The 27719-nt window shown below is 42.6% G+C and overlaps 3 protein-coding genes across 4 annotated transcripts in view; 1 reads left to right on the top strand and 2 right to left on the bottom strand.

Annotated features, from left to right (window-relative positions):
* LOC310756497 (tigger transposable element-derived protein 1-like) overlaps positions 1-27719 on the bottom strand; it is a 796241-nt gene that overhangs the window by 608097 nt on the left and 160425 nt on the right. The window lies entirely within an intron of this gene.
* LOC310757094 (uncharacterized protein) overlaps positions 1-27719 on the bottom strand; it is a 508648-nt gene that overhangs the window by 324678 nt on the left and 156251 nt on the right. The gene's annotated exons all lie outside the window — the stretch shown is intronic.
* Positions 120-27648, top strand: LOC310756466 (uncharacterized protein). Of its 2 annotated transcripts, XM_083600604.1 has the most exons (11): positions 128-543; positions 2644-2714; positions 5254-5328; positions 8581-8787; positions 16994-17016; positions 17512-17624; positions 18818-18868; positions 22087-22166; positions 23644-23770; positions 24893-25012; positions 25388-27648. In XM_083600604.1, exons 2-11 carry the CDS (start codon positions 2694-2696, stop codon positions 27517-27519), a joined length of 2949 nt encoding a protein of 982 aa, XP_083456730.1. In that variant the 5' UTR covers positions 128-543; positions 2644-2693; the 3' UTR covers positions 27520-27648. The 2 variants fall into 2 exon arrangements, with proteins under 2 accessions (XP_083456731.1, XP_083456730.1); XM_083600605.1 differs by having other exon boundaries at positions 120-543; positions 24893-25525.

The raw sequence follows: 27719 nt of genomic DNA, 5'->3' as shown, positions 1-27719 counted from the left end.
TTACCTCTTTGCAGCTACCCAACAATTCATTTAGCCAATCTGCCTATTTGATTGTATTTATTATTATGGCTCATTTATTATTGCAACTTTCCTCCAAGGAGCTCAAGACGTGGGCATACAAAGCTCTTCTCCAAACCACAACAACCCTGCGAGGAAGGTTGGGCGGAGAGGCTGCAACCTCTCAGTTTGAAATTTGGACCACGCATCTTGGCCTGGGCTGAGCCTTCCCTGCGGCCAGCAGAGGGCTGTCTAAAATCCTCGCCAGGCGAGGGAGCTGGTCGCTTGCTCGCTCCTCTCTCCGTCTCTGATTTCGGCTGAGATGAACGCGGCTTTTCCCAGAACTTTGTTTTGAAGCGGCATCCGGCACCCGCGCCCACCCGCCCGGCAGCCCCCCTTCCCGGCACCCGGGCAATTGAGGAGCGAGGCGCTGCGGCGGCGGCATCTTCTCCCCATCAGCAACAGGGAGCCCAGGGAGGAAGGACCCGGGGGCTGAATTTCCCCGCTGCGGCAGAAAGGCGTTGAAAAAGTCTGGGAAGGGTAAGTGTGGAGGGGGGGAAAAGCAAAGATCTGAAGATCTGATTTGTTACGCTGAATGGGCAGACCATGGTGCTCACTCACCGCAGCCTATTGTTTAGTTCAGGTTTCAATGCAGTCCTTTGCATTTTTACCCAGAAGTAAATCCTACCGAGTTCAATAGGACGTACTTTCTGGTATGTGCCCGATCATTCTTGCAGCTTATCATCATCAACAACAACAACAACAACAACAACAACAACAACAATAATGTCTTTTCCCCTGGCAGATGTAAGGTGGTTCACAGCTAAAATACAAAGCGGTAAAAAGATTTTTTTTGGGGGGGGAGGAACAAGCATTTGAAAGCAATTAATCACTAACAGAATATCTTTCTATCTCTCTATCTGATCTATTAAAACATACCGATCATTGCGATAAAAACATCACAGCACCAGCCCTTTCCTTAAAATAAGTCCGTTTCCCCAAAAGCCTGCTGGAACAAGAGAGGCGGTCTGATTTTAAGAGGCTTAATCCGAAATGGAAAGACTCTGCGGCTTACGAAACACCCCAAAAGCAATAAAAACATTTAGTAATCCTGCTGTTAAGATTTGGTTTCTCCTTCAAGGAAAAAGGAAGTTCTGCGAACATGTTTCACAATAACTGAATTTTGATTTTAAACCTAAATGGCACAAGCCTTCTGTCTTTCCTGGAGAGAAACCGACTAATAATACTCCCCCCACCCACCCCTGTTGAGGATGCTGTTCAAATATTAAACTATTACTGTACTATGCATTGTAAAAGTTGCTTCATGTCACTCAGCCTTTAGGATTCACTGCAGAAACCTATGCATGCTTACTCAGAGGCCAGTCTCACTATGTTCATTTGGGCTTACTCACAGGTATCTGAAGAAGTGTGCATGCACACGAAAGCTCATACCAAGAACTAACTTAGTTGGTCTTTAAGGTGCTACTGGAAAGAAAAAATTTTTTTTGTTTTCACAGGTAAGTGTTCATAAGATTGCAGATGGAGCTGCCTTCTCAGGCCCAGGGTCTCCGTAAAATTAATCTCAAAACTGGGCATCAGATACATCTTATCTTTGTGTGTACATATGTTGATATGTACATACTGCAAGGCATCACACAATTAATTATCAAATTGTTAGCTAGCACTTTCTCTTATTTATTTATTTATTGGGTTTAAATTTCATTTATTTATTTGAAGCGTGTGAACAAATTATCCTACTTGTAAGCATAAAATAATAAAATAATAATAAAAAAAGCTTCTCCAGCAGCTTGCAAATAGAAATTAAGTCAGCTCTTGTCATCAGGCTTACAAATCCAACAGACACAACACAAAAGGAAAAACAGGACTGGGAGGGAAGAGGAAAAACACAAGCTCAGGCACTAGGTCTTAGTTATGGAGTTGTTGCAATGGCCAGCCGGAATGGAGGGATTGGTGGGGAGGAGCCAAAACTTGTTAAGTCTTTCAGCAGAGCCGGTGGAGAAACAGAATTGATAAGTATTGAAATTAGGGTTCTTTTTTTCTTTCTTTCTGCATGTAAGGCTTATGGCTAGGGCTGGTGAGAGTTGTTGTTCGACAACACACGGAAGGCACCACATTGGGTAGTCCTACCGTAGGTGCCAACTCCCTGGGGCCCTGTGTGCCCAAGCACCCACAAAATTCCCCATGAAGGGGCTGGGCACCCACAAATTTCAGTGGCAGGGCCATGCACGCTGCATGGCACCCACAGCCCCGGGCACCCACAGTTGCCAAGCTGGCACTCCCGAGCCCTAGTATGGAATCATTTAGGTTTTAGATGTCGTTTTGCTGTTTTTTTAAGATATGTGTTATTTATTGTTTTAAGTTGCTTTGAGTTACTTCGGTAACCCCCCCCCCCCACAAAACTACTGTAATAAGTTTAATCAATAACAATATAAAGGGGTACAGGCTTTACTTCAGTGGCAAACTACACAATTTTCATGCAAAATGTCCCAGGGATCTGCCTGTAGGGTAGGAATTTTCCCCTGCCTGAAAGCTTGGAGTGCAGGCAGACCACACCAATAATTGCTTTATCAAGCTTTGTTTTTCAATTCCTTCTCTGTTCTTCTTTCTTCCGGACAGGCGGCGGAGGCATCTGGTCCATATTTCTCCCCAGAGATCCTGTTGACTTTTGTAGCAAGATGGAAGGTGATGCAACTTGGGTAAGAGAGCATTAAAATGAGCAGGCAACAAATTTATTTATTTATCTACCTATTTATTATATCTCACTTTTCCCCCAAGCAGCTGCATACACAGTTCTTCCCCTGTCACCCGCTATTTAATCCCCACGACGACCCTGTGAGGTATCTTTTGACTGAGAGGCAGTGACTGGCTCAAGATCACCCAGTGAGCTGTGCAGGGATTTGAATTCTGGTCTCTCAGGTCCTAGTCCAACATTCTAACCTGGCATTTCTCAGCCTTGGGTCCCACAATGCGTTGGACTACAACTTCCATCATTCCTAGCCAGCATGGCTATACAGTGGTACCTCGGGTTACATACGCTTCAGGTTACAGACTCTGCTAACTCAGAAATATTACCTCGGGTTAAGAACTTTTCTTCAGGATGAGAACAGAAATCGTGCTCTGGCAGCATGACGGCAGCATGAGGCCCCATTAGCTAAAGTGGTACTTCAGGTTAAGAACAGTTTCAGGTTAAGAACGGACCTCCAGAATGAATTAAGTACTTAACCCGAGGTACCACTGTACAAATGTAAGGGATATAATAAATGTATAAAAGATGGGATATAAATGTAACAAATAAAGAAATAAAAAGAATCCTGGGAAGTGCAGTTTACCCCTAACAGAGCTACAATTCCCAGCACCCTTAACAAGCTAAAGTTGCCAGGATTCTTTGGGGGGAATCATGCACTTTAAATGTGTGGTTGCGGCCTGAGAATTCCAGTTTTATTCTGCCTGTCAACAAATGACCAGGGAGGCGGGAAGCTTCAGCCAGCTGCTCCTGCTGATGCAACCCTTGCATGTCTCAGAGGCGAAGGTTAAAACACTTGTTTTTGTCCGTTCAAAGAAGAAAGGACTGAGGAAAGCGCAGCTGGCGCATGGTTTTTCTGCCTCTCAAGGAAAGGATACATCTCCTTTCGCTCTGCCTCTTTCAGACAGAAAGGATCAGTCTCGCTGCTGAGAGGAAGCCAGGCTGAGCAAGGAAGTGAGTTGCAGGAGGAGTTACCTATTAATATTAGTATTATTATTAATTAAATTTGTATGCCGCTCTTTATCCAAAGATCACATAAAAGTCCACATAAAAATAAAAAATGAGAACACAAAATCCTAATAAAACAAAAGCAAACCAATTACTCCCCTCCCACAAACACATTTAAGAGGCCATAGAAGAGTGGTTCTCAATTAGCTAAGGACCGTGGGCCTCCTGTTTTTCATGGACCCCCTACTTTTGAAAATTTAGATATCTCTGTGGTAGTTTTTGTTATGGGAAACACTGGCCTGCGAGAGCTCCAATTGGAGAACAGCCTTTACCAAAGGTGTCATGGGCTTTGAAGACACTTGAACTCAGGACAAAAGCGAGAAGCGTGCTAAGAGAGCCAGTGTGGTGTAGTGGTTAAGAGCGGTAGACTCGTAATCTGGGGAACCGGGTTCGCGTCTCCGCTCCTCCACATGCAGCTGCTGGGTGACCTTGGGCCAGTCACACTTCTCTGAAGTCTCTCAGTCCCACTCACCTCACAGAGTGTTTGTTGTGGGGGAGGAAGGGAAAGGAGAATGTTAGCCGCTTTGAGACTCCTTTGGGTAGTGATAAAGCGGGATATCAAATCCAAACTCCTCCTCCTCTTCTTCTTCTTCTTCTTCTTCTTCTTCTTCTTCGAGGAAGGCATGTTTGGCAAATCCTCACCATGATCAACTTCCATCTGGAAACCTATGTCCCCACTGTGGAAAAATGTGCGGATCCAGAACTGGCCTCCACAGTCACTTACAGTCTCACTGTTAAGACCGTGTTCATGGAAGACAATCTTACTCGGCTACGAGTGATCGCCAGAGAAGAAGAAAAATAGATGATCTCGGTAAACCCACTAGTGGGACACAGAGAAATAGCCCTTTCCCCCCACAGCACAGCACCTGGTGGTCAGTGGCATACTGACCCTTTAAAGAAGAGGCTAAATATTCTCTCATTTGCTAAGGCGATTCTTCTAGAATCCATTGCAAATATCCAAAGGTATTTTCAGCTTCCTAGTAGAATCTGAGAGCTGCTCAATGAGCTAGTTTGAGCGCTTGTTTCTGTTTACATGGACAAGCTCCACAATATATTGTTTGTGGTCCTTGAAATTTAAAAAAAAGGTTTTAAGGAAACTGTGAAGGTTCAATACCTTTATGTGTGCCCTAGTTTGGATTATCTGTGTTATTTCATATGAAAACCATTACTCCCTTCTTTCAGATATCTCTTGAAGACTTTCCTATTTAGGCTGCCCTTTGCAAGATAAATTTTCTTTGTAATCCAATCAGTTATGTTGATGCTTTAATGATGATGACTTTTGTGGATATATTTGTTGATTTTGTTTTTATATTTTGTATTCTGCCTTGTTATTACATTTCTTATGAAAGTGTAGCTTGCAAATTGGTAAATAAATAAACATAACTTAATTAAAAAACAACGCTATACTTCTATTGGGATATATGTGGGAATGTTCCTTAATTAAAATGATCATAGCCTCCCTCCCTCCACCCCTGTACCTTTAGGTGCTGCAGGACAGCGTGAATGACAAGAGAGAAGAAATCAAAGCACAACGTCGAAGAAAAAGTGAGGATTTGCTGGTAAGCAGATGAGGATGGAAATTTTTAAAATGATGCCCAGAAATTTGCTAATCCCTTTGCCTGAGTCCAGTTTGGATGGAGAGGGCACTTTAGTGATCTGAAAAGTGCTGAAAATTGGGCAAAGGGGAGGCAGATTATTACTTTCATGGGGACTTCTTAACAGCCATATACTTTTCTGCCACTGCTGTGGCCTAGTTCAGCGCCCCTCAGAATTGACACTGTCCTGGCATGGCGTCATTCCAGGGCATTTGGAGCATGTGGTGGAAAAACAGAGGGTGCCGGGTTGATGTTGAGCAAGCAAAACAGTTGTAACAGCTTGCCAGAGTACAGCTCCCATGATACCTGTCTGTTGGCCAGGCTTGTTAGACTTGGTGGGAGTTGTAGTTTGGCACTTGCAGAAGGTTTTAGGGTTTCCCCACCCTCAAATTAAGGGATTGTGTGTGTATGTGTTTTATGGATGAGATTTTTGTGTCTTCTCCAAGCCTGGGGTTTTATATCTGTGAGATGGGATCCTGAAGTTTTCTTTTTCTTTGGCGATCACTCGTAGCGAAGTAAGATTGTCTTCCATGAGCATGGTCTTAATGGTGTGTCTGTAAGTGACTGTGGAGGCCAATTCTGGATCCACACGTCCTTCCACAGTGGGGACATAGGTTTCTGGGCGGGAGTTGATCACGGTGAGGGTTTGCCAAACATGCCTTCCTCTTAGCACTTTTCTCCCTTGCGTCCTGAGTTTGAGCCTCTTCAGAGCCCATGATACCTTTGGTTCTCCAACTGGAGCGCTTGCAGGCCAGTGTTTCCCAGTTGTTGGTGTTTATCTTACATTTTTTAAGATTTGCCTCGAGAGCGTCTTTAAACCTCTTTTGTTATACACTGGCATTTCACTTTCCATTTTTAAGTTCAGAATAGAGTACAGGCGTGGGGAAACCTCAGTCCTGTGGCTGGGGAATAATGCTCTCTCTCAGGTCTCTCTATAAGGCCTGTGTCTACATCCCTTTAGGGCTCTATTTTGTCCCTTCCTCTACTAATTTTGTGTGGCTGGAATGTGCCCTTGAGCCGTAATGGAGGATGGAGAGGCCTGGAAGGCTTAACACTGGTATGCGGAGCCCCTCCTCACAATCACTGAAGTGGTCAAACCAGTCTCTTTCTGTTAAACCAGTCTCTTTGTTAAGTTAATGGCCTTAGGGAAGCCTTGAACAGCATTTTTTGTTAAAGGGGATTAAAGAGTTGGCCCCGGTACAGGTGCGTTGCCATAGAAACGGCTAGCCTCGGATGCTTTTCAGGAGGAGTGCGCAGGCCTTCCCTCCTGCACCACACCTGGCTAGAGGGTAGGAGAACAATAGGGGATGAGCCAAGAAACCTAATGCAGTTTGAGGAGGGGTGTGTGTGACATCTTTCGTGGTGCTAATGTCACGAGCCCTTCCATCGTATCCTCCACCTGTGTGTGTAAATAAAACCATATAACACAAAGGCTGCATACACACCATACACTTAAAACACGCATCTGCTCCCAAAGAATCCTAGGAACTGTAGTTTGCCCCATATGGAGCTGCCTTTCCCAGCAGCCTTCACAAGCTACAGTTTCTAGGGTTGTTTGTTTGGGGAAGGGTGTGGAGAATGTGCTTTAAAAATGTGGGGTGTACGTAGCCGAAGACACCACAGTTTCCAATGGCCTTCGTTCCAAGGAAACCAATCCGAGGTATGCGGTCTTACCCCTTAAACCTCTCACCACTCAGAGACTGGCCACACACAGCAAAAATGAGCCAACTGACTGTGCCGCTCACTCTGGCGCACTCCCGCTGCGGGTGTTTGAAGCTAAGTACATGTGACATTGGCCACCATCTGTAGGTATCTGGTATATATTGTGAGAAATACTCTTGTATGGTGAGCTTTCCCTCAAACCAGCTTCCGTCCAGCTGCGGTTAAGCTGAGGTGTGCACAGTTCAGGCAGCCACTGAGCATGTGCAGATGGCAGCTTCAGTGAACTGGAGTTTAGGGCAGGGAAGCCTGAAATTAGGCAAGGGGCATCAGCTGAAGACATCCCCAACCCCTCTGTGATGTGCACAGCAACTTTTTCCCTCACAGTGCTACAATTCTTAGAGTTTCCTGTGAAAGGGGATTGATTGTTAAACCACTCTGAGAATTGTAGCCCAGTGAGAGCAACTCTCAGCGCCTTTAAAAGACTTTGGCTCCTATAATTCTTTGTGGGAAGCCATGACGGTTTAAAGTGGTATCACAGTGCTTTCAAAGTATGGCATGAGTATGGTCAAAGAAACATAGGAGGGGCCAATGACGGGAAGCCATGACGGTTTAAAGTGGTATCACAGTGCTTTCAAAGTATGGCATGAGTATGGTCAAAGAAACATAGGAGGGGCCAATTTCCACCCTTTGTGGCAGCAGATTTCGGGGGGGGGGGGGAAGACGACGACTTTTTGGACCTCTGTCAGACTCATGGTCGCCATTTTGGATTTTTGAAACCCCAATTGGCCATTGCCAGCCTCATGTAATTTAGAATCACAGAAATTTAGAGTTGGGAGGAATCCCAAGGATCATCTAGTCCAACCGCCTACATACACAGGAACTTCAAGAGGTTCAATGAATTTTAGCACTCTCCTCAGTTTTGCAGAAGTCCTCATTGAAGAACAAAAGAGGGAGGGGGGTTCCCTTTCTTTGGTTCCTGAGAAAAATATTCATAAAATTAAAATATCACCCCCTCCTCTCAATAAGGCTGGGCTAAGCTTTCAGTGGTTTGCTTGCTTGACTAATCTGTGGAACAGGAGTTGCCAACCTTTCTGGGCCAGTGGGCACATTTGGGGTTTTGAGAAGGTGCTGGAGGTGCCTGTCACAAAATGGCTGCTGCGTAACACAAAATGGCCAACACATATAAAAGAACAGAAAAAAAGGCAGGAACACAAAATGGCATGGCATTTCTTCTCCCATCCCACAAATTATTGGGAAAAAGAGAGGAACCTATAGCAGCTAAGGTTGTGCTTGTTCACAGGGACTTCTTTGTTCAAAACCAGGAAGAGAGTGTCCAAGTCTTGGCAACCATTGGAGCAGGGTCACATTTAAGGGAGTGTGTTCAATGTAGTGGAGGCCAAGCCAGTGAAGCACAAACCAAGCAGTATTGTGGGGTTTTTGAGAGGATATTTAGGTGCTTTAGGTGATATTAGTGAGTACACTGATAGCCCCAAATTGGTCAACCCCAATAGGGAGAGTGTGACGCCACAATGCTCTTTCCCCTATGAATTGCAGAGGGAGACAGAAGCTGAGAGGAAGAACATAATCCGGGAGTGGGAAGAGCTGCGAAGGTTTGTCGAAGACCAAGAAAAACTTGTGTTGAGAAGGCTGCAAAAGCTGGACAATGACATTGTTAGAAGGAGAGATGAGAGAGTTTTGGAAGGTTCTGAGCAAGCAACATTTCATGAAAGCAGAGAAAGCAACCAGAATCCACTTGCGAAGGTGGGGAATCCCTGTCTTATTTATCATTAATACATTTGTATCCTGCCTTTCCTCCAAGGTGGCACACGTGGTTCTCCCCTCGTTTTAGCCTCACAACAACCCTCCGACTTGGTTTAGGCTGAGAGATGGCAACTGGCTTGAGTTCACCCAACAAGCTTCATGGCCAATTGGGGATTGAGCCTTTGTCTCCCAGGCACCCTAACCACTATGCCACACTGTGCCAAGGACAAATGAAAAGTTTTAAACAGTGCAATTCTTTGTGTGTCTTCTCAGATGCAAGCACCATTGAATTCAATGGGGCTTACACCCAAGTAAGTGAGCATAGGGTTGCAGCCATATTGGATTAATTGGCTCAGTGGTGACATCCCCCTCCCTTTTCTCTTTTTTTTTAAAAAATAATATTTATTAGAGTTTCAAACAATCACAAAAATGACAAAAAAATAACAAAACAAAAAAGCATAAAAAAATTAAAAATACAAAATACAAAGAAGTAAAACCAATTAAAAACAAATCAATCCTTCCATGTCTTATCTTTCATTTGCTTGTTTCCCTGACCTCCTCACACCTCCCTTTTTTGTATTCTAGTTCAATAGTTGTTTCAGCAAATCCTTACCATTTTTTCCTTTATCTTAATAGTTTATCTTAATATATTGTAACTTTACATTCTCACCTGTTAACAATCCATTTTTACATACCCCTTTGTAACATTACTGCTAAAACCACATAACTTCATTCCAACATCCTTCTAACATTCCTTAATTTTACAATATTTCTGTAGATAATCTTTAAATTTCTTCCAATCTTCTTCTACCGACTCTTCTCCCTGGTCTCGGATTCTGCCAGTCATTTCCGCCAGTTCCATATAGTCCATCAGCTTCATCTGCCATTCTTCCCGGGTGGGTAAATCTTGTGTCTTCCAATACTTTGCGATGAGTATTCTTGCTGCTGTTGTTGCATACATAAAGAGAGTTCTATCCTTCTTTGGCACCAATTGGCCGACCGTGCCCAGGAGAAAGGCCTCTGGTTTCTTCAGGAAGGTATATTTAAATACCCTTTTCATTTCATTATAGATCATCTCCCAGAAAGCCTTAATCCTTGGGCACGTCCACCAAAGGTGAATGAATGTACCTTCATTTTCTTTACATTTCCAACATTTATTATCGGGCAAATGATAGATTTTTGCAAGCTTGACTGGTGTCATGTACCACCTGTATATCATTTTCATAATATTCTCTCTTAAGGCATTACATGCCGTAAATTTCATACCTGTGGTCCATAACTGTTCCCAGTCAGCCAACATAATGTTATGTCCGACATCTTGTGCCCATTTTATCATAGCAGATTTCACCGTTTCATCCTGAGTATTCCATTTCAACAGCAAGTTATACATCCTTGATAATATCTTAGTTTTGGGGTCTAACAGTTCTGTTTCCAATTTTGATTTTTCCACCTGGAAGCCAATTTTCTTGTCCAAATTGTAAGCCTCCCTTATTTGAAAATAATGAAGCCAATCTTGCACTTTGTCTTTTAGTTTCTCAAAGCTCTGCAATTTCAATTTGTCTCCTTCTTGTTCCAAAATCTCCCAATATTTCGGCCATTTGGCCTCCATATTGAGCTTTTTCTGGGCCTTCGCTTCCATCGGTGATAACCACCTTGGGGTTTTATTTTCAAGTAAGTCTTTGTATCTTATCCAGACATTAAACAATGCTTTCCTGACAATATGGTTTTTAAATGCTTTATGTGCTTTAACCTTAACATACCACAAATATGCATGCCACCCAAATACATTATTGAAACCTTCTAAGTCCAAAATGTCTGTGTTCTCAAGAAGCAGCCATTCTTTCAACCAGCAAAATGCTGCTGATTCATAGTAAAGTTTAAGATCTGGCAGGGCAAATCCACCTCTTTCTTTTGCATCAGTTAGTATTTTGAATTTTATTCTAGGCTTCTTGCCCTGCCAGACAAATCTAGAAATATCCCTCTGCCACTTCTTGAAACAGTCCATTTTGTCCAAAATTTGCAATGTTTGAAACAAAAACAACATTCTTGGCAATACATTCATTTTTATCACAGCAATGCGGCCTGGCAATGAAAGCTTCAAATTTGACCATATTTCTAAATCTTTTTTGACTTCCTTCCAACACTTTCCATAGTTGTCTTTAAATAAATTTACATTCTTGGCTGTCATATTAACCCCCAGGTATTTCACTTTCTTAACCAATGTTAGACCTGTCTCCTTCTGAAACCTCTCTCTCTCAATCACTGTTAGATTTTTCTCTAGAACCTTGGTCTTTAACTTATTCAACTTAAATCCTGCAACCTGACCAAATTCTTGAATCAATTCCAATACTCTTTTAGTACTAGATTCTGGCTCCTGTATTATTATTTTTTAAATAAATTTTTATTAATTTTTCAACACATATTAAAACACACTACAAAACAATACATAAACAAACAAACATATAAACACATATAATTTCTTAACCTCTTTTTCTTAAACCTTATTTCAACGACTTCCCCATACCTCCCTTTTCTGCATCCCTGTTTAAAACTTTTCCAGCAACCCCTAATTTCAATTACTTATAATTCACTTTCTTTAATCCTTTTTCTCTTATCCAATTGTTTGTCACTGCAATTCTGTTTTGCGTTACCCATGACATTTTAACACTCATTAATTTTACAACAGTTCTTAAGATAAACTTTAAATTTCTTCCAATCTTCTTCCACCGTCTCTTTCCCTTGGTCGCGGATTCTGCCAGTCATCTCGGCCAGTGCCATATAGTCTATCACCTTTGTCTGCCATTCTTCCAGCGTGGGTAGTTCTTGTGTCTTCCAATACTTTGCTAAAAGAACTCTTGCTGCTGTTGTCGCATACATAAAAAACGTCCTATCTTTCCTTGACACCAATTGGCCTACCATGCCCAGGAGAAAGGCCTCTGGTTTCTTCGCGAAAGTGCATTTAAGCACCTTTTTCATTTCATTATAAATCATTTCCCAGAAGACCTTGATCCTTGGGCACGTCCACCAAAGGTGGTAGAAAGTACCTTCAGTTTCATTACATTTCCAGCATTTATTATTGGGCGTATGATAAATTTTTGCAAGCTTGACTGGGGTCATGTACCACCTATACATCATTTTCATAATGTTCTCTCTTAAGGCATTACATGCCGTAAATTTTATACCGGTGGTCCACAACTGTTCCCAGTCAGCAAACATAATGTCATGGCCAATATCTTGTGCCCATTTAATCATAGCTGATTTAACCGTCTCATCCTGTGTATTCCATTTCAACAGCAAGTTATACATTCTTGACAAATTCTTAGTATTGGGTTCTAACAATTCTGTTTCTAATTTTGATCTCTCCACCTGGAAGCCAATTTTCCTGTCCTGTTTGAACACTTCATTTATCTGGTAATAGTGTAATCAGTCTCTTACTTTTGACTTCAGTTTTTCATAGCTCTGCAATTTCACTTTTCCCTCCTCATATTCTATAATTTCCCAATATTTTGGCCAATTTGATTCCATGTTAAGTTTTTTTACCTCCTTAGCTTCCATTGGTGACAACCACCTAGGTGTTTTATTTTCCAACAAATCTTTGTACCGAATCCAAACCTTATATAGTGCTTTCCTGACAATATGGTTTTTGAAACCCTGGTGAATTTTAACCTTGTCATACCATATATATGCATGCCATCCAAACCTGTTATGATTCTGGCTCCTGTAATGTCAATACTAGATTATCTGCAAATGCTTTCAATTTGTACTGTTTAGCTCCGACCTGTATACCCTTAACCAGTTGGTCCCTTCTAATCATATTTAAGAGAACCTCCAGGACCGATATAAAAAGCAATGGGGAAATTGGGCAACCTTGTCGTGTCCCTTTCTCTATCTTAAATTCCTCCGTCACCACATTATTAACAATTAATTTGGCCTTTTGTTCAAAATATATTGCGCCTATACCATTTTCAAAACCTTGACCAACCCCCATCCCTTGTAGATTCTTTTTCATAAAACTCCAGGAAATGTTGTCAAAAGCTTTCTCCGCGTCCACAAATATCAAAACTGCCTTAGTATTGATGTTCACTTGTAATTTTTCTAGGATATTAATTATATTTCTCGTGTTATCCAACAAGTGTCTACCCGGGAGAAAGCCTGCTTGATCTTTATGTATCTCTTCCATTAGTACTTTTTTAATCTTTTAGCCAAAATATCTGCAAAAATTTTGTAATCCACATTAAGTAGAGATATGGGGCGGTAGTTCTTAAGCTGCGTCTTCTCAGACTCTGTTTTCGGTATAAGTGTAATACAAGCTTCCTTCCACGACTCTGGTGCTTTTTTCCCTTCCAAAATTTGATTACAAACTTCCTTTAGTGGTTGTATTATCCAATTTTTTAAGGATCTATAGTATCTTGAAGTTAAGCCATCCGGCCCTGGAGATTTACCCACTTGCATATTTTGAATGGCACCCTCTACCTCCTGTTCAGTTATTTTGTAATTCAACATTAGCTTATTTTCTTGAGAGATTTTTTGTAGACCATTTATTTTCAAAAATCGGTCAATGTCAATTTCTTTCTGTGGCCCTTGTGTATATAGTTGTTTGAAATACCTCTGGAAACAATTTCTAATCTCCACTGGATTCTGTATATTCTTTCCTTCAACTTCCAAATTTATAATGGTGTTAAGTTTTTGTCTTTTTTTTCATTTGCCAAGCCAATAATTTCCCACATTTGTTGGCCGACTCAAATGTCTTTTGTCTCATCTGTTTAATTTTCCATTCTATTTCCTGGTTCATCATTTTCATATACTGTACTTGATATAACTTTATTTCTCTCAAAATCTCTTGCGACTTCGGTTTCGTTCTCAGTTTCTTCTCACCTTCCTTTATTTTCTCCAAAATTTTATCTTTTTTCTCATTTTGAGTTCTCTTCTTTATTGCATTCTGTTGGATCAGAAACCCTCTCATAACCGCTTTACTTGCGTCCCAGATTACTCTTTTTTCAACCATGGTATTCATATTTATCTTGAAATAGTCTCTCAAGGTTTTTTGGGCCTTCTTGGTCACTTCCTCATCCCTAAACAAGGTGTCATTCATTCTCCATCTGAAGGAACCAGTTGGTGTTAGTTTCATCTCCATCTTCACAGCATTATGGTCAGAGCAAGTCTTAGGGCAAATTTCCACTTTTCTTGTCTTTGGGGCCAGTCCTCTAGTTACCCAAATTTGGTCAATTCTTGTCCATGTCATTTTGGCTTCAGAGAAAAAAGTTCCCTCTCTACCCAAGGGATTCTTTGTTCTCCAAATGTCAACTAAATCCAAGTTGTCAGTCATCTCGAAAAATGTTTTTGGTAGTCTACCGTCCTTAGTAACTACCTGTCTCTGTGCCTTGTCCATATTTGTAGATACCACTCCATTCATATCCCCCATCATGATCATATTCTAATCCAAATAGTCCATCAAAGTCTCATGCAACTTTTTTAAAAAGTCTGATTTTCCCTCATTTGGTGCATAAACGCCTATCAAAAACTTCTCTCCTTGTATTTGAATTTCAATTGCCACAAATCTTCCTTGATCATCTTTAAATATGAATTTCGGTGATAGGCTCTCCTTTGCGTAGATCACTACTCCTCTTTTTTTAACTTTATCCGATGAGATAAACTCTTGGCCCAATCTTTTATTAATCAATACTTTCCTATGTAGCCTTATCACATGTGTTTCCTGTAGGCAGATCAAGTCCAGTTGTTCCTTTTTTAATAAATGAAAGACCCTTTTCCTTTTTCGAGGGTAGTTAAGTCCATTAATGTTCCAGCTTAATAGTTGCAGAGCCATGATGTAGTTAGACTGATTTTCCTCCAACTGCGCCCAATACTTGCTCTTGTTCTGTCGGTGGTGTTAGTATCGCCTTCACTGGGCAGTCCAATCCAAAGGATAGCGTTGCTATGTCCACTATTGGTGATCTTTTGTCCAGTACTCTTTGCTCTAGTCCTCTATCCGGTGATTTTCTGTCCGATGCTCCTGGCTCTTTTCCAAGTTCTTTCTGTAGATCCTCTTCGTAGTTACTCAAAAACCTTTCTTTATCCTCAACTGATCTTATTTTTATTTTCCTTCCTTTAAAGCTAAAAGATAGGCCTTGAGGGAATTCCCACCTGAAGATAATTCTGTTCCTTCTCAGCAGGACAACCAGGTCTCCATAGTTGGACCTAAGGTCCAAAAGATGTTTCGGGATATCTTTGAATATTTCCACTCTTGACTGCAATATTACCAAGGTCTTCTGATAGTGCCAACCCAATATTTTATCTCTCTCTTCTTTAGATCGGAGGGTAATCAGGCAATCTCTTACTCTATTCTTCTTCCCTCCTCTTCCAAGCCTAAAGGCACTCACAATCTTAAATTCTTCTTTCTTCAAATCCAAATCCCCAAAGTCTGCAAATTCCTGCATAAGAAAGTCTGCCAGACTGTCCTTCTCTAATTCCGGCACAGCTCTAATCCTCAAGTTCACTTGTTTCTCCTTAAGTTCAATCATAGAAAAAGTCAACTTGTGATCCTCCAATTGCCTCTGTATACCTGGTATCTTCTCCTCTACTGCGGCTGCGTTTTCCTTAGCTTCTTTAGCGGTCTGTCGAGTCAGAGTAGATTCCTGTAGCAATTTCTCAATAGTTTCTGTGTTAGTATTCACCTTCTGTCCTAAATTATTAATACTCATAGTGTTTTGGTCAATTTTAGTTGATGCTTCCAGCACTTGTTTACTTAACTTTTCCAGTGATTCATTTATCTTACCTAATGCAAGTGCTAAGGCTTCTTCAGATGACATACCTTTTGACTTGGGTTGTGTAGATGCAACCACAGATGAGGCAGAAGGGCCAGATGTTGATGGTCTTCGCTGCTGCCAGGATTTCCCAGACCTCGTTATTTTCTCTTGGAGTGGGTCTGTTTTTTCTTTTCCATCTGCCATAACACTTCAGCCCAAGGTCAGTCCCACGGCCACAATTTGTTTTGAAGTGGAAAATTCCCCTGGCCTGAATGTTGCAACCAATTCAGAAACTTCCTCTAGGGGGACACAGTAACCATCTATACTTGTTGTTAAAAAGTAGCACTTTTTAAGCCCCCATTTCACCGTGTAAAAAAACAGTCTCAATTTCGGTTACTTTTCATATGCTTCAATTACTTCCCCCTTTTTCTACAATCAGAAGGAGACAACCCAATACAATGTATCTCCCTTGCAGCTAGCTGTCAAAAAGCGCTTTTCACAATACAGCAGTCTTATTGTTCTTTGGCAGCCCGTTCCCAGGTTTTGAGTAGTAGTTTTTTTTTCCTTCCCTCTCTCTTGCAGGCAAATAAAATCTAAACCTCTCCCCCCTCCTCTCCTGCAACCGAGGGGGGAATCGCTTATTTTGGTGTTGGAATTTTAGTCCTTTCTGATCCACTTGCAAAGCTTTAACTTGTGACTTCTTTGCTTTAAACCAATTACAAAAAGCGGAAGGCGGACTTCCTGTTTATACCTTCCCGCTTCGGTGCCAAATCAGACCTTTTTTTCTTCCCCTTTTCAATTTATCCTACTCACGGGTAGTTGTTTTAAAGTCGAATTGTCACAGGAAAAAGTCAGCGCTCTCCGGTAATGGCTGTGCGGCTTCGCTCCGAGGAAGAAGCAGTTAACTCTCAGCACCGCGCCACTCACCCCGCTCGCTCGGGAGCCCGTAGTCGGGTTCCCTTGCGAATTGGGGGGGCGCTAAAGGTGCCCGCCAAGTCCCACGTTCACAGGCTTCACCCGCCTGTGATTTTTAAGGGGTCTCCGCTTTGCCGTAGCAGTACAGACCCAATTTCTGCGGAGCTAGTCCCTCCGAATCAGAGGGAGTCCGCCATTACCGATGGCGCTTAACCCGGAAGTCCCCCTCCCTTTTCTCTCTCCCTCTCTATAGAAAAAAATAATAGAGGATGAACTATTTGTTGTGTATTTAATTAAAACTGGAATAGAGGATGAACTATTTGTTGCGTACTTAATTAATTAAAACCGGAAGCCACGTATCTGTTTATTTTTAAAAAATAAATATTTTGTTTTATTGAAGTTTTTAGAAGATAGATACAAATCAAAATAAGAGAATAAAAAAACAGCTATGTTCATTTTTATGGGGAAAGCTACAGGAAGGGGTTAACCAGAATGATACAGGTGCCTGATTCATGTCTTCTCTCTCCCCTTTCTCTTTTTTCCTGCAGAGCATCAGAACAGCTGAAAGCAGGTATGTTTTGCCTAATATTTATCTTTCAATGTGTTAAACTACTTTGGAACTGGCTTGGACAATGTTGTAGATAGTCGTGGAACTAGAACAGGGGGTGAGGTGTCCGTTTCCCTAAATTCCTTTATCATTATCAAAAGGTCCCATCCTTTGGGGATTTTGAGGAGGAAGGTGGTTCACTGCAAAATATTTCTACAGCCAGTCCAGGAAGCACTGCTGCCTGTCAAAACAATTAGTATGCCCCAAGTGCTGGATCACATTTTATGGGGTCTCTGATTGGTTGGGATCACTCAAGAAGAATGAAGCAGGAAATAGTTGACATCAAAACAGCCACAGGGAAACAAAATTGTATGGGAAAGCAGTATAGGAAAAGTAGGGTTTAAGGGGTTTAGGGGTTCAGCTCCAGGAAGTTGCTAATTACAAGATGACAATAAATCAGGAGAATTTTTGCAACAACATTAAGTGGGATCGATTATTCACTTACTGTCTCTTCATCAGGAAGAATGGGGCATTTCCTGAGTTTGAAAGCGGTTTTCTGGAACTGGAACAGAGGATAAGGCATTTTTCAGAGAAGAGGATGGTATTGCAAGAGGTGATACTGGCATTTAAAGGTGAGGTCAGCCTGCTGGAGTCTGAATTAAAAGAGTTGATATCCACACAGGGTATTAATTCAAGAAAAGGATTATGAAATCTCATACCCTCCAACATTTCTTCAATGAAAATAGGGACGTCCCATTCCGTAATGATAATTTCACTATTTATACCTCACACATATTAATATGTTGCCCCAGCACCCTGGGCAGTTTCCAACATATATAAAAACATAATAATACATTAAACATTTAAAAAAAACTTCCCTATACAGGATTGCCCTCCAACGTTTTTCCAATGAAAATAGGGACATCCTAAGGAAAAGTGGAACATTCAGAAAGCAGCATGGCTTCTCTAAATCAGCGTTGTCCCTGGAAAATAGGGTCACTTGGAGAGTCTGAAATCTTCAGGTGGAATTCTGTCTTGAAATTCACATTTTTGGCTCAAAGTAATTCTGCCTCTACTTTTGGATTTTTGCTGATTTTGCTCATGAGCTCATACTTTTTGACATTTGCAGTTGTAGCCCTCAAATATTTTTTCACAGGTGCATTTTGCTTACGCTTGCACTGCATCGTGCATTTTGTAGACTTATGGCTGCGTAAACAGGGAACTGAATGTTTACAGATTTTTAAATGGGCCTTGCTGAAAGGCTGTCACAGGATTCAGGATTACAGAAGGTCAGCATGAGAGGAATATAACATCTTGAGAATAGTATTCGTATTGCACCGTCTTTAAAGAACAATGACATTAATGTACAACAGACTGGATTAAGTGGCATGGATTTGAGAGAAGGAGATCCCATCGAGTAGATGCACTCCAGTACTGCACATACAAAAATTAGGCAGACTCTTATGTACATATATGTCTCCCTGCTCTCCCGCTTTAAGGTTTTGGCAATAAGAAGCAATTCTCTAAGTCTCAATCTGTGGGACCCCAAGGTTTGCAGAAGTGTAAAGATGCCATTAGAAGAAGAGCCCTAAGGGGAAGACGGAATCTTCCAAAACAGCCCAGTGAAAATAGAGCATGCTCAGTGGCCACTGAACGCTGACTGGCTGTTGGGGGAGGGGGAATGGAATGGAGTATCCTGAAAAAGGCCTAGCTGAAACTCGAAAAACAAGAGCAATCCACCCTGCAAAATTTTGTTGTAAGTTCCATTGGTAAGGACCAAACATGGGGAAGGGAGTATTATCTTTCCCATTCTTTCTTTCCTCAGAGATTTTGCAGCTGGAGCTGGGGAACGATGCAGAGCCATCTTTTGTATCTGGTAAGGCAGCGTGAATATTTCCAAATGGCCCAAGGCTTGTAGATTTTGACAGTACTAGGCTTGAAGGAGCATCTAGTCTTGAGATGGAACGAGGCAGCTTTTTAAATTCCTGGGTGGATGTTAAGCCTCAGATTATAAATTTAGTAGCCTCAGAGCCAATCTATATATAGTTCTGTATGCCAACAGTCTGCTATCAGTGTATATGGCACCTTCCACACTTCTATCATCAAACCGGATTCAACTCTGTCAACTGGAGGCTCAGTAGCGTTAGCAGCTAGAAATGCCATGACAGGTGGCATTTTTCCATCTCCACCATATCAAGCAGTTGATCCCTTACCTTTCTTGCCCTGATCTGGCCACAGGGATCCATGCGACGGTCACCTCCAGGCTTGATTATTGTAACTTGCTCTACGCGGGGCTGCCCTTGAAGCTGACCCAGAAACTTCAGCGGGTGCAGAATGCTGCAGCGAGGCTCCTCACGGGATCCTTGCCATGGGATCACATTCATCCAGTGCTTTACCAGCTGCACTGGCTCCAGGTGGAGTACAGGGTCAGGTTTAAGGTGCTGGTTTTGACCTTTAAAGCCCTATGCGGCCTAGGACCCTCGTACCTATGGGACCACCTCTCCTGGTATGCCCCGCAGAGGACCTTAAGGTCCACAAATAACAACACTTTGGAGGTCCCGAGCCCCAAGGTGGTTAGATTGGTCTCAACTAGGGCCAGGGCCTTTTCAGTACTGGCCCTGACTTGGTGGAACGCTCTGTCACAAGAGACCAGGGCCCTGTGGGACTTGACATTTTTCCACAGGGCCTGCAAGACAGAGCTATTCCGCCTGGCCTTTGGTTTGTACTCAGTCTGACCCTTATGTTTCCCCCTCCTTATGGTTTTGATTTATGGGCTACTACTAAAATGAGGCTGCATTTTAAATTATATTTTAACCCCTATTTTCATTAACTGTTTGTTTTTTCCTTTTTTCTTTCCTATTATGTTTTATTGTAATTTTATTGGTGTTAGCCGCCCTGAGCCTGGTTCTGGCCAGGGAGGGTGAGGTATAAATAAAATTATTATTATTATTATTATTAAGCTACTGGGGCTGGTTCGATAGTTGCGGCCATTCCTGGAGCGGGAAAACCTTGCCACTGTAGTTCCAGCATTGGTTACTTCAGGACTGGATTACTGCAATGGGCTCTTTGTGGGGCCTTCCTCACACTTTAGCCAGAAGCTGCAGTTAGTGCAGGATGCTGCAGCACGATTGCTGACAGGATTGCCTTGTCACCTGCGCTCAGAGATCTGCCCTGGTTGCTGATTTGCTACTGAGCCAAGTTCAAGATGTTACTGTTAGCATATAAAGCCCTTACCTACCTAGTCAGTCTACCTACGAGATTGCATTATCCCACATGTAACAACTCAACTGCTTCATTAGGGGGAATGGCACTAATAGAGGTGCCTCATAATACACATTCTGCATTGTAATAGCTTGATTGTTTAGTGTGGCAGCAACTGCTCTTTGGAACTCGCTGCCTATTGAGATCAAGCAGGTACCTTAACTGTACTCTTTTTGGTACCTGCTAAAATGCGGGTGGTGCTGTGGGTTAACCCACAGAGCCTAGGACTTGCCGATCAGAAGGTTGGCCGTTCGAATTCCCGCAACGGAGTGGGCTCCCGTTGCTCGGTCCCTGCTCCTGCCAACCTAGCAGTTCGAAAGCACGTCAAAGTGCAAGTAGATAAATAGGTACCGCTCCAGCGGGAAGGTAAACGGCGTTTCCATGCGCTGCTCTGGTTTGCCAGAAGCGGCTTAGTCATGCTGACCACATGACCCGGAAGGTGTACGCCGGCTCTCTTGGCCAATAAAGCGAGATGAGCGCCGCAACCCCAGAGTCTGCCACGACTGGACCTAATGGTCAGGGGTCCCTTTACCTTTACTAAAACATTTCTGTTTGGGCAAGTCTTCCCAGATGCTTAGGTGGTTGAGGTAATTTTAATCTGTTTTACTACTTTTAACTTTTGCGTGTTTTAAAGCATGGCTGTGGCTTTTTCCTCAATTTTATCTTTTTGTAAATTGCTTTGAACTTTTTGAGGTTTTTTTTTACAATCAAGCAGTGTATAAATTGTATGAAATAAATAAGATGAATAAATGTGGGCTGGTCTCTGCCCTCAAGGAGCCTACAATAGAAAATCAGCGGTGGACAAAAGTACAGTGGGAGATGGAGAAATAAGGGTAGGAATGGATGAGTGCGAGCAATTGCTATCAAATGTACATTTTATTTTTAATGAAGCAGGATTCTGATCGCTTTAAATTGAGCAATCAAAAATAAAATCAGCCACTTTAGAACAATTATGCATAATGAAAATTGATTTTAAAATGACATCAAATTGCATCTGCCAAGGGTCAATGAATAAGGGGTTAAGCCAATGGCTTTGCATTGGCTTTTGATTGACTATTGTTCATTGAGGGGATTGATTATATTCTTAAAATTTGCTATGAAGAGCATGTGGAACATCTTTCCGGAGACTGTGCAAGTTGCAAACAAAGGTATTGGTGGTGGGAAATCACAAGCTAGAATGCTCCGTAATTTCAAAAAATCTCCCTGCACATAGAAAGTTAGTATCTCAGGGAAAAGGCTGGGGAAATGGTCACAGGGGACTGCACCTGCTTGGAGAGCTCCATTCTTTTGATACTTGTTTCTGCTATTTCATGAACTGGATTTCCTGCTGGTTGGGTTCTTCCTGCCCCATGGCAGCAGTGGGGAACCTCAGGCCCCAGAGACCAAACATGACTGTCCAGGCTTTGCTGTCCAGCCCTTGGAACTCTTTCCTAGCCATACCCCTGACCGGCCTGGCTTTGCACCCTCCTTGGGAGTTCTTGCCTGGCTGGAATGTGCCCTTCAATGTTTCTTCTTTGCTCAGATGGAAGAAAGAGAGAGTTGTGTGTGTGTGGAAACCACATTGGTGTACAAAGGTAAAAATTTGCATTTGTTGCTCCACCCACTTTTGCCTTCGGCCCTTGGAAGATTGCTCAGTAAAGGTTCCTAACCTCTCTGCCCCATGATGTTTTAATTGTACTGTTTCATGTTACTGTTTTAATGGGCTTCATTTTCCTCTGTCTGTGCAAGCTGCCTTGAGAGACCATTGAAGTGGGTGTATTGCTGAGTAGAGAAACGAATGAACAGACAATGATGTGCAACAGACATCTGAAAAATCACCCTCTCTTTCCCCAGGGTGCCAAGGAAGGTCATCATTCTACTCCAGATTTCTACATCTTCACAGAAGATGTGGAGGAAAAATAGAGCTGCTTCAGGTAAAGGGATTTGCAGATATGTCTGGTCTCGTGTCCTGTTCTCAACCAGCTGAGTATGGGAAGCCGCCAAGCAGGACTTGAGCACAATAGCTCCCCGGCAGTTTCCAGCAGCTGGCTTTCAGAAATCTACTGCCTTTGACCATGGAAGCAGACGATCACCATCATGGCTAGTAGCCATTGATTGTCTTATCCTCCATGAATGGCAGCAGGGGAGGGAATAATAATAATAATAATAATAATAATAATAATTTTTATTTATACCCTGCCCATCTGGCTGGGTTTTCCCAGCCACCCTGGGCGGCTCCCAACACAACATTATTAATAATAATTATTAAAAAGCAATAAAACATCAAACATTAAAAACTTCCCTAAACAGGGCTGCCTTCAGATATCTTCTAAAAGCCAAGTAGTTGTTTATTTCCTTGACATCTGATGGGAGGGCGTTCCACAGGGCAGGTGCCACTACCAACCTCTGCCTGGTTCTCTGTAACCTCACTTCTCCAATGAAGGAGCTGCCAGAAGGCCCTCGGAGCTGGACCTCAGTGTCTGGGCAGAACGATGGGGGGTGGAGATGCTCCTTCAGGTATACTGGGTCAAGGCCGTTGAGGGCTTTAAAGGTCAGCATCAACACTTTGAATTGTGCTCGGAAATGTACTGGGAGCCAATGTACGCCTTTTTCAAGACCAGTGTTATATGGTCTCGGCAGCCACTCCCAGTCACCCATCTAGCTGCTGCATTCTGGATTAGTTGTAGTTTCCGGGTCTCCTTCAAAGGTAGCCCCACATAGAGCGCATTGCAGTAGTCCAAGCAGGAGATAACCAGAGCATGCACCACTCTTGTGAGACAGTCCACGGACAGGTAGGGTCTTAGCCTGCATACCAGATAGAGCTGGTACACAGCTGCCCTAGACACAGAATTGACCTGCACCTCCATGGACAGCTGAGAGTCCAAAATGACTCCCAGGCTGCACACATAGAGGACAAGGTGATCCCTTAAGTTACCTAGTTCTGAGCCATTAAGGTTTTATAAACCAATAGTTTATAAAATTGATGCTTTTGAATTACGGTGCTGGAAGAGAGACTTGTGAGTCCTATGGACTGCTAGAAAATCAAACCTATCCATTCTGAAGGAAATCAGCCCTGAGTGCTCACTGGAAGGACAGATCTTGAAGCTGAGGCTCCAATACTTTGGCCACCTCATGAGGAGAGAAGACTAAGCGACTAAACAACAGCAACGAATCAATAGTATCACCTTGAACGTGGACCAGTAATGAAATGGCAGCTGGTGCAACCATGATATGATTGTGATACATAGTGTTCCGCTTGACCACAAGCTGAAAGGCCTCTGCATCTGTTCAGAGGTGCTGTCTTCCTTGATGCTTCACATGTCATTGGAAGGAAGAGCATCATGTGTCAACAAGCAAGGCGGAAGTGGCCCTGTGTTCCTTCGTCCTTGTTGACTGTCTTTTGTGTTTCAGGAGCCTGTGTCATTCGAGGAGATAGCTGTGCATTTCACTGAGGGTGAATGGGCTCTCCTGGACCCCCCTCAGAGAGCCTTATACAGGGATGTCATGCAGGAGAACTATGAAAATGTGACCTCTTTGGGTAAGAATTCCTTTATCTTGTATTTTGAGTGTGGCGTGTGTGCATCATTGAACCCAGTTGATCCCCTCCTGGTGTTATGGGATTCAAGAAAGTTTGCATGGTTTTGTTTATTTACAAGTGCCTTCAGACCATACCTTGAGACCATGCTTACCCTTTCCAAATGTTTTTATCCCCCTTGCTCTCTATTCACACAGCTGCTTCTTTGTCTACCTGCAGCTTTGATGCTGTTTTTCTTTTTTAAAACAAGGGCTTCATGGGAAGGCAATCACAGCCAATCAGAAATCACACAGGTAGCATAAGAACAAATTCATTCTGGCTACACAGTGGCATTATGAAGCCAAATCAGAGCGAGTTCAGGAAGCCCCGCCTTTACTCTGATTTGGCTTAATAACATTATAGCATAGAAAAATGTGATCAGGCCCCTAGCATTGTCAAATTAATCTGCTCGGTTAGATTTGGCTAGGTTGACTGTCTACCAGTCAGATTTTCTTTATTTGTAGACAATTGCCAATATAACATAACAAGCAAGACAATACAGGAATATGTTAAACATATACATTTTTTTGTATCCAACACTGTCATTCCACTGGCACAATGAAACTCTGCTTGCACAACCAAACTTCCCCCTCCTCTCACCTGCAGCAAGCCTAGTGTGCCCTCAAAATCTTCTCCAGAGGGTTGGAGAACTCTCTGGAGCAGATTTTGGGGACTTGTGGGGAAAAGAGAAGTCCCATTGTGTGAGCAACTTGTGTGGTGTTGAACACAACCATTCGTCTTTTAAATTTACTCCAATTCGTTTACATTAAATTTAAAAAAAAAATCACCTTGGGAGTCTCAGCACTGTTTTGGTTCAAAAAATATCTTATAGCTTCTCAGTGCCAGTGCATATAAATAACAAACCAGAAATTTCTAAATCATTTCAGTTATTGACCCTCTATAAAATCCCGACATGAATAGAGGAATCCATCCAAATTGCCGTGTGAAAGTGTCATAAAGCGAAATGATGCAGGAATAACAACTAAAGGCACGCTGTTAAATTTTATTAGGGTGGTTCAGCAAAAAACCTTCAAGTTGAATTAACAACACAGTTTTTCTTCTTTCTGATTTCACTTTTGCGCCCAGTTCTTTCCCTCACCAATTCGGATCGAAACTCCTGGGTGGAGGAAGGGGACGAGTTGATCTCCCTGGGTCTTCACCCTCCGGGCTCTGAGAAGGGGAACAAACATGAAGTCACCAGAACAGGTGAGAGAAAGGGAAGTACAAGACAGACCAGCACTGGCAATGGCTACTGGCAATGGTGGCCAGGATCTGCCTCCAGTGTTTGTGACTGTATAATTTTGAATACTAGGAACTGCAACTAAGGAGAGTGCTTTTGCACCCAGGTCCTGATTGCGGGCTTTCCATAGGCTAGCCGCTGAGAGAAACTATGGCAGAGTTGATGCCAGGAGAGAGCATTCCATAGGGGGCTACTATAGAGAAGACCTGTTCTGTTGTCCTCACTCTCCAGACTCCTCTCTGAGTGGCACTCATCTGACTGTCTTAGGGTCCAGGCAGGTTCATATGTGGAACTGCTGCAGTCCTTCAGGTATTCACTGACCTGTCTTTCCTTTATTGCAGTGCAAGATGGGCAGGAGAAAAAGGAGGAGGAGAATCCAGCAGCGGAAAATGCTAAGGGAGATGAAAATCCTAAGAAAGGCAATGTAAGAAAGGCAAGGAAGAATGTAGTGCCAGGAAATCCTAAGATGGTTGAAAAGTCTAAGGAATACATTCTTAGGAGGAAAAATCAAGTCCCTGGAAATTCTAAGGAAATTGGGCAGTCTAAGAGAGATGTTCTGAGGAAAAATCAAGTCCCTGGAAGTTCTAAGGAAACTGGACATTCTAGAGGAGAAGTTCTGAGGAAAAATCGAGTTCCCAGAAATTCTAAGGAAATTGACCGTTCTAGGAGAGATATTCAAAGGAAGAATCTAGTGCTGAGAAATGCTAAGGAAATTGGGAATTCCAGGGGGGATGTTCTGAGGGGGAATCTGGTGCCAGAAAATTCTAAGGAAATTGAGTGTTCTAGGGGAGACATTCCAAAGAAAAATCTAGTGCTGAGAAATGTTAAGGAAATTGGGAGTTCTAGGAGAGATGTTCTGAGGAAAAATCGAGTTCCCAGAAATTCTAAGGAAATTGGGCATTCTAGGGGAGACATTCCAAAGAAAAATCTAGTGCTGAGACATGTTAAGGAAATTGGGAGTTCTAGGAGAGATGTTCTGAGGAAAAATCGAGTTCCCAGAAATTCTAAGGAAATTGGGCATTCTAGGGGAGACATTCCAAAGAAAAATCTAGTGCTGAGACATGTTAAGGAAATTGGGAGTTCTAGGAGAGATGTTCTGAGGAAAAATCGAGTTCCCAGAAATTCTAAGGAAATTGACCGTTCTAGGAGAGATATTCAAAGAAAGAATCTAGTGCTGAGAAATTCTAAGGAAATTGGGGATTCTAGGGAGGATGTTCTGAGGGAGAATCTGGTGCCAGAAAATTCTAAGGAAATTGAGTGTTCTAGGGGAGATGTTCTAAGAGAGAATCTATTTCCTGGAAATCCTAAGGAAATTGGGCATTCTAGGGGAGACATTCCAAAGAATAATATAGTGCTGAGAAATGCTAAGGAAATTGAGAGTTCTAGGAGAGATGTTCTGAGGAAAAATCGAGTCCCCAGAAATTCTAAGGAAACTGGACATTCTAAGGGAGATGTTCTGAGGGAGAATCTGGTGCCAGAAAATTCTAAAGAAGATACCTCTTTCAGAATGTGCAAAGAAAAAATGCTCCAGGGTCATGATAGGAAAGATGCAACTTGGCATCAGCACAGATCAGAAAGGCAGCAGAAAGCTGCACAAAAGACCAGCCAGGAGAAACCAACTCCTCCTCAGGATGACGGTGGGGACATTGGTCAAACCACTGCCCAGAAGGAGATCTGCAAGGACAGGAGGCAAAAAGCATGCCCTAAATGTGGGAAAGTTTTTAGTCAGAGTATACTGCTTCTTAAGCATAAGAGAACCCACACAGGAATGAAGCCGTATCAGTGTTTGGACTGTGGAAAAATCTTCAGCCAGCGTTCCCACCTTAATATACATAGGAGAACTCACCGCAGAGAGAAACCATATGAATGCTTGGACTGTGGGAAAGCTTTCCATAGGAGCTCCCACCTTGCTTCACACCGGGGAATCCACACAGGAATCAAACCTTACAAATGTTCAAGTTGTGAGAAGAGCTTTCGTCGGGGGCCTGACCTCAGGAGGCACCAGAAAACCCACACAGGAGAGAAATTGCATAAATGTTTGCATTGTGGGAAAAGCTTTGGTCTGAGCTCCAGCCTTATTAAACATGAAAGAATCCACACAGGAGAAAGGCCGTATAAATGTCCAGACTGCCCGAAAGGTTTCAGCCAGATGTCTCACCTTATTGTACACAAGAGGATCCACACGAAGGACAAACCATACAAATGCTCTGTCTGTGGCCATGGCTTTAGCCAGAAAGCACATCTCATTTCACATCAGAGAATCCACACAGGAGAGAAACCTTTTAAGTGCTCGGACTGTGGCAAAAGCTTTAAACTGAACTCAGCATGTATGAGCCACGAGAGACGACACAGAAACAACTTGGATGCTCAGACTGCTGGGAAAGTTTCTGTCGAGGCTACTGCTTCACTTGACGCCACAGGATCGACAAGGAAGTCAAACCGTAGAAACGTTCAGAGAGTGGCCAAAGCTTAATTGTGCTTAAGGAAATGTATTGTGAAAGGGAGATTACTTGGGCAGATGTGCCATGGGAGAGTGGTGATGAAATCTCCTAGTTTCTTCTTTATCTTGAAAGAAACAGTGAGTGGTTCCACTTTCTATTCCCTGTGAAAAAAGGGCAGATTCACACCATAGATTTAAAGCATGTCCAACACACAGGGGATTGTTTGTTTACT

This window comes from Podarcis filfolensis (assembly GCF_964270895.1).
Source record: "Podarcis filfolensis genome assembly, chromosome: 2".
Classification (NCBI taxonomy): Eukaryota; Metazoa; Chordata; class Lepidosauria; order Squamata; family Lacertidae; genus Podarcis; species Podarcis filfolensis.
The sequence above is the reverse complement of the archived record's forward strand: the minus strand, read 5'-3'. Positions and strand labels throughout refer to the sequence as shown.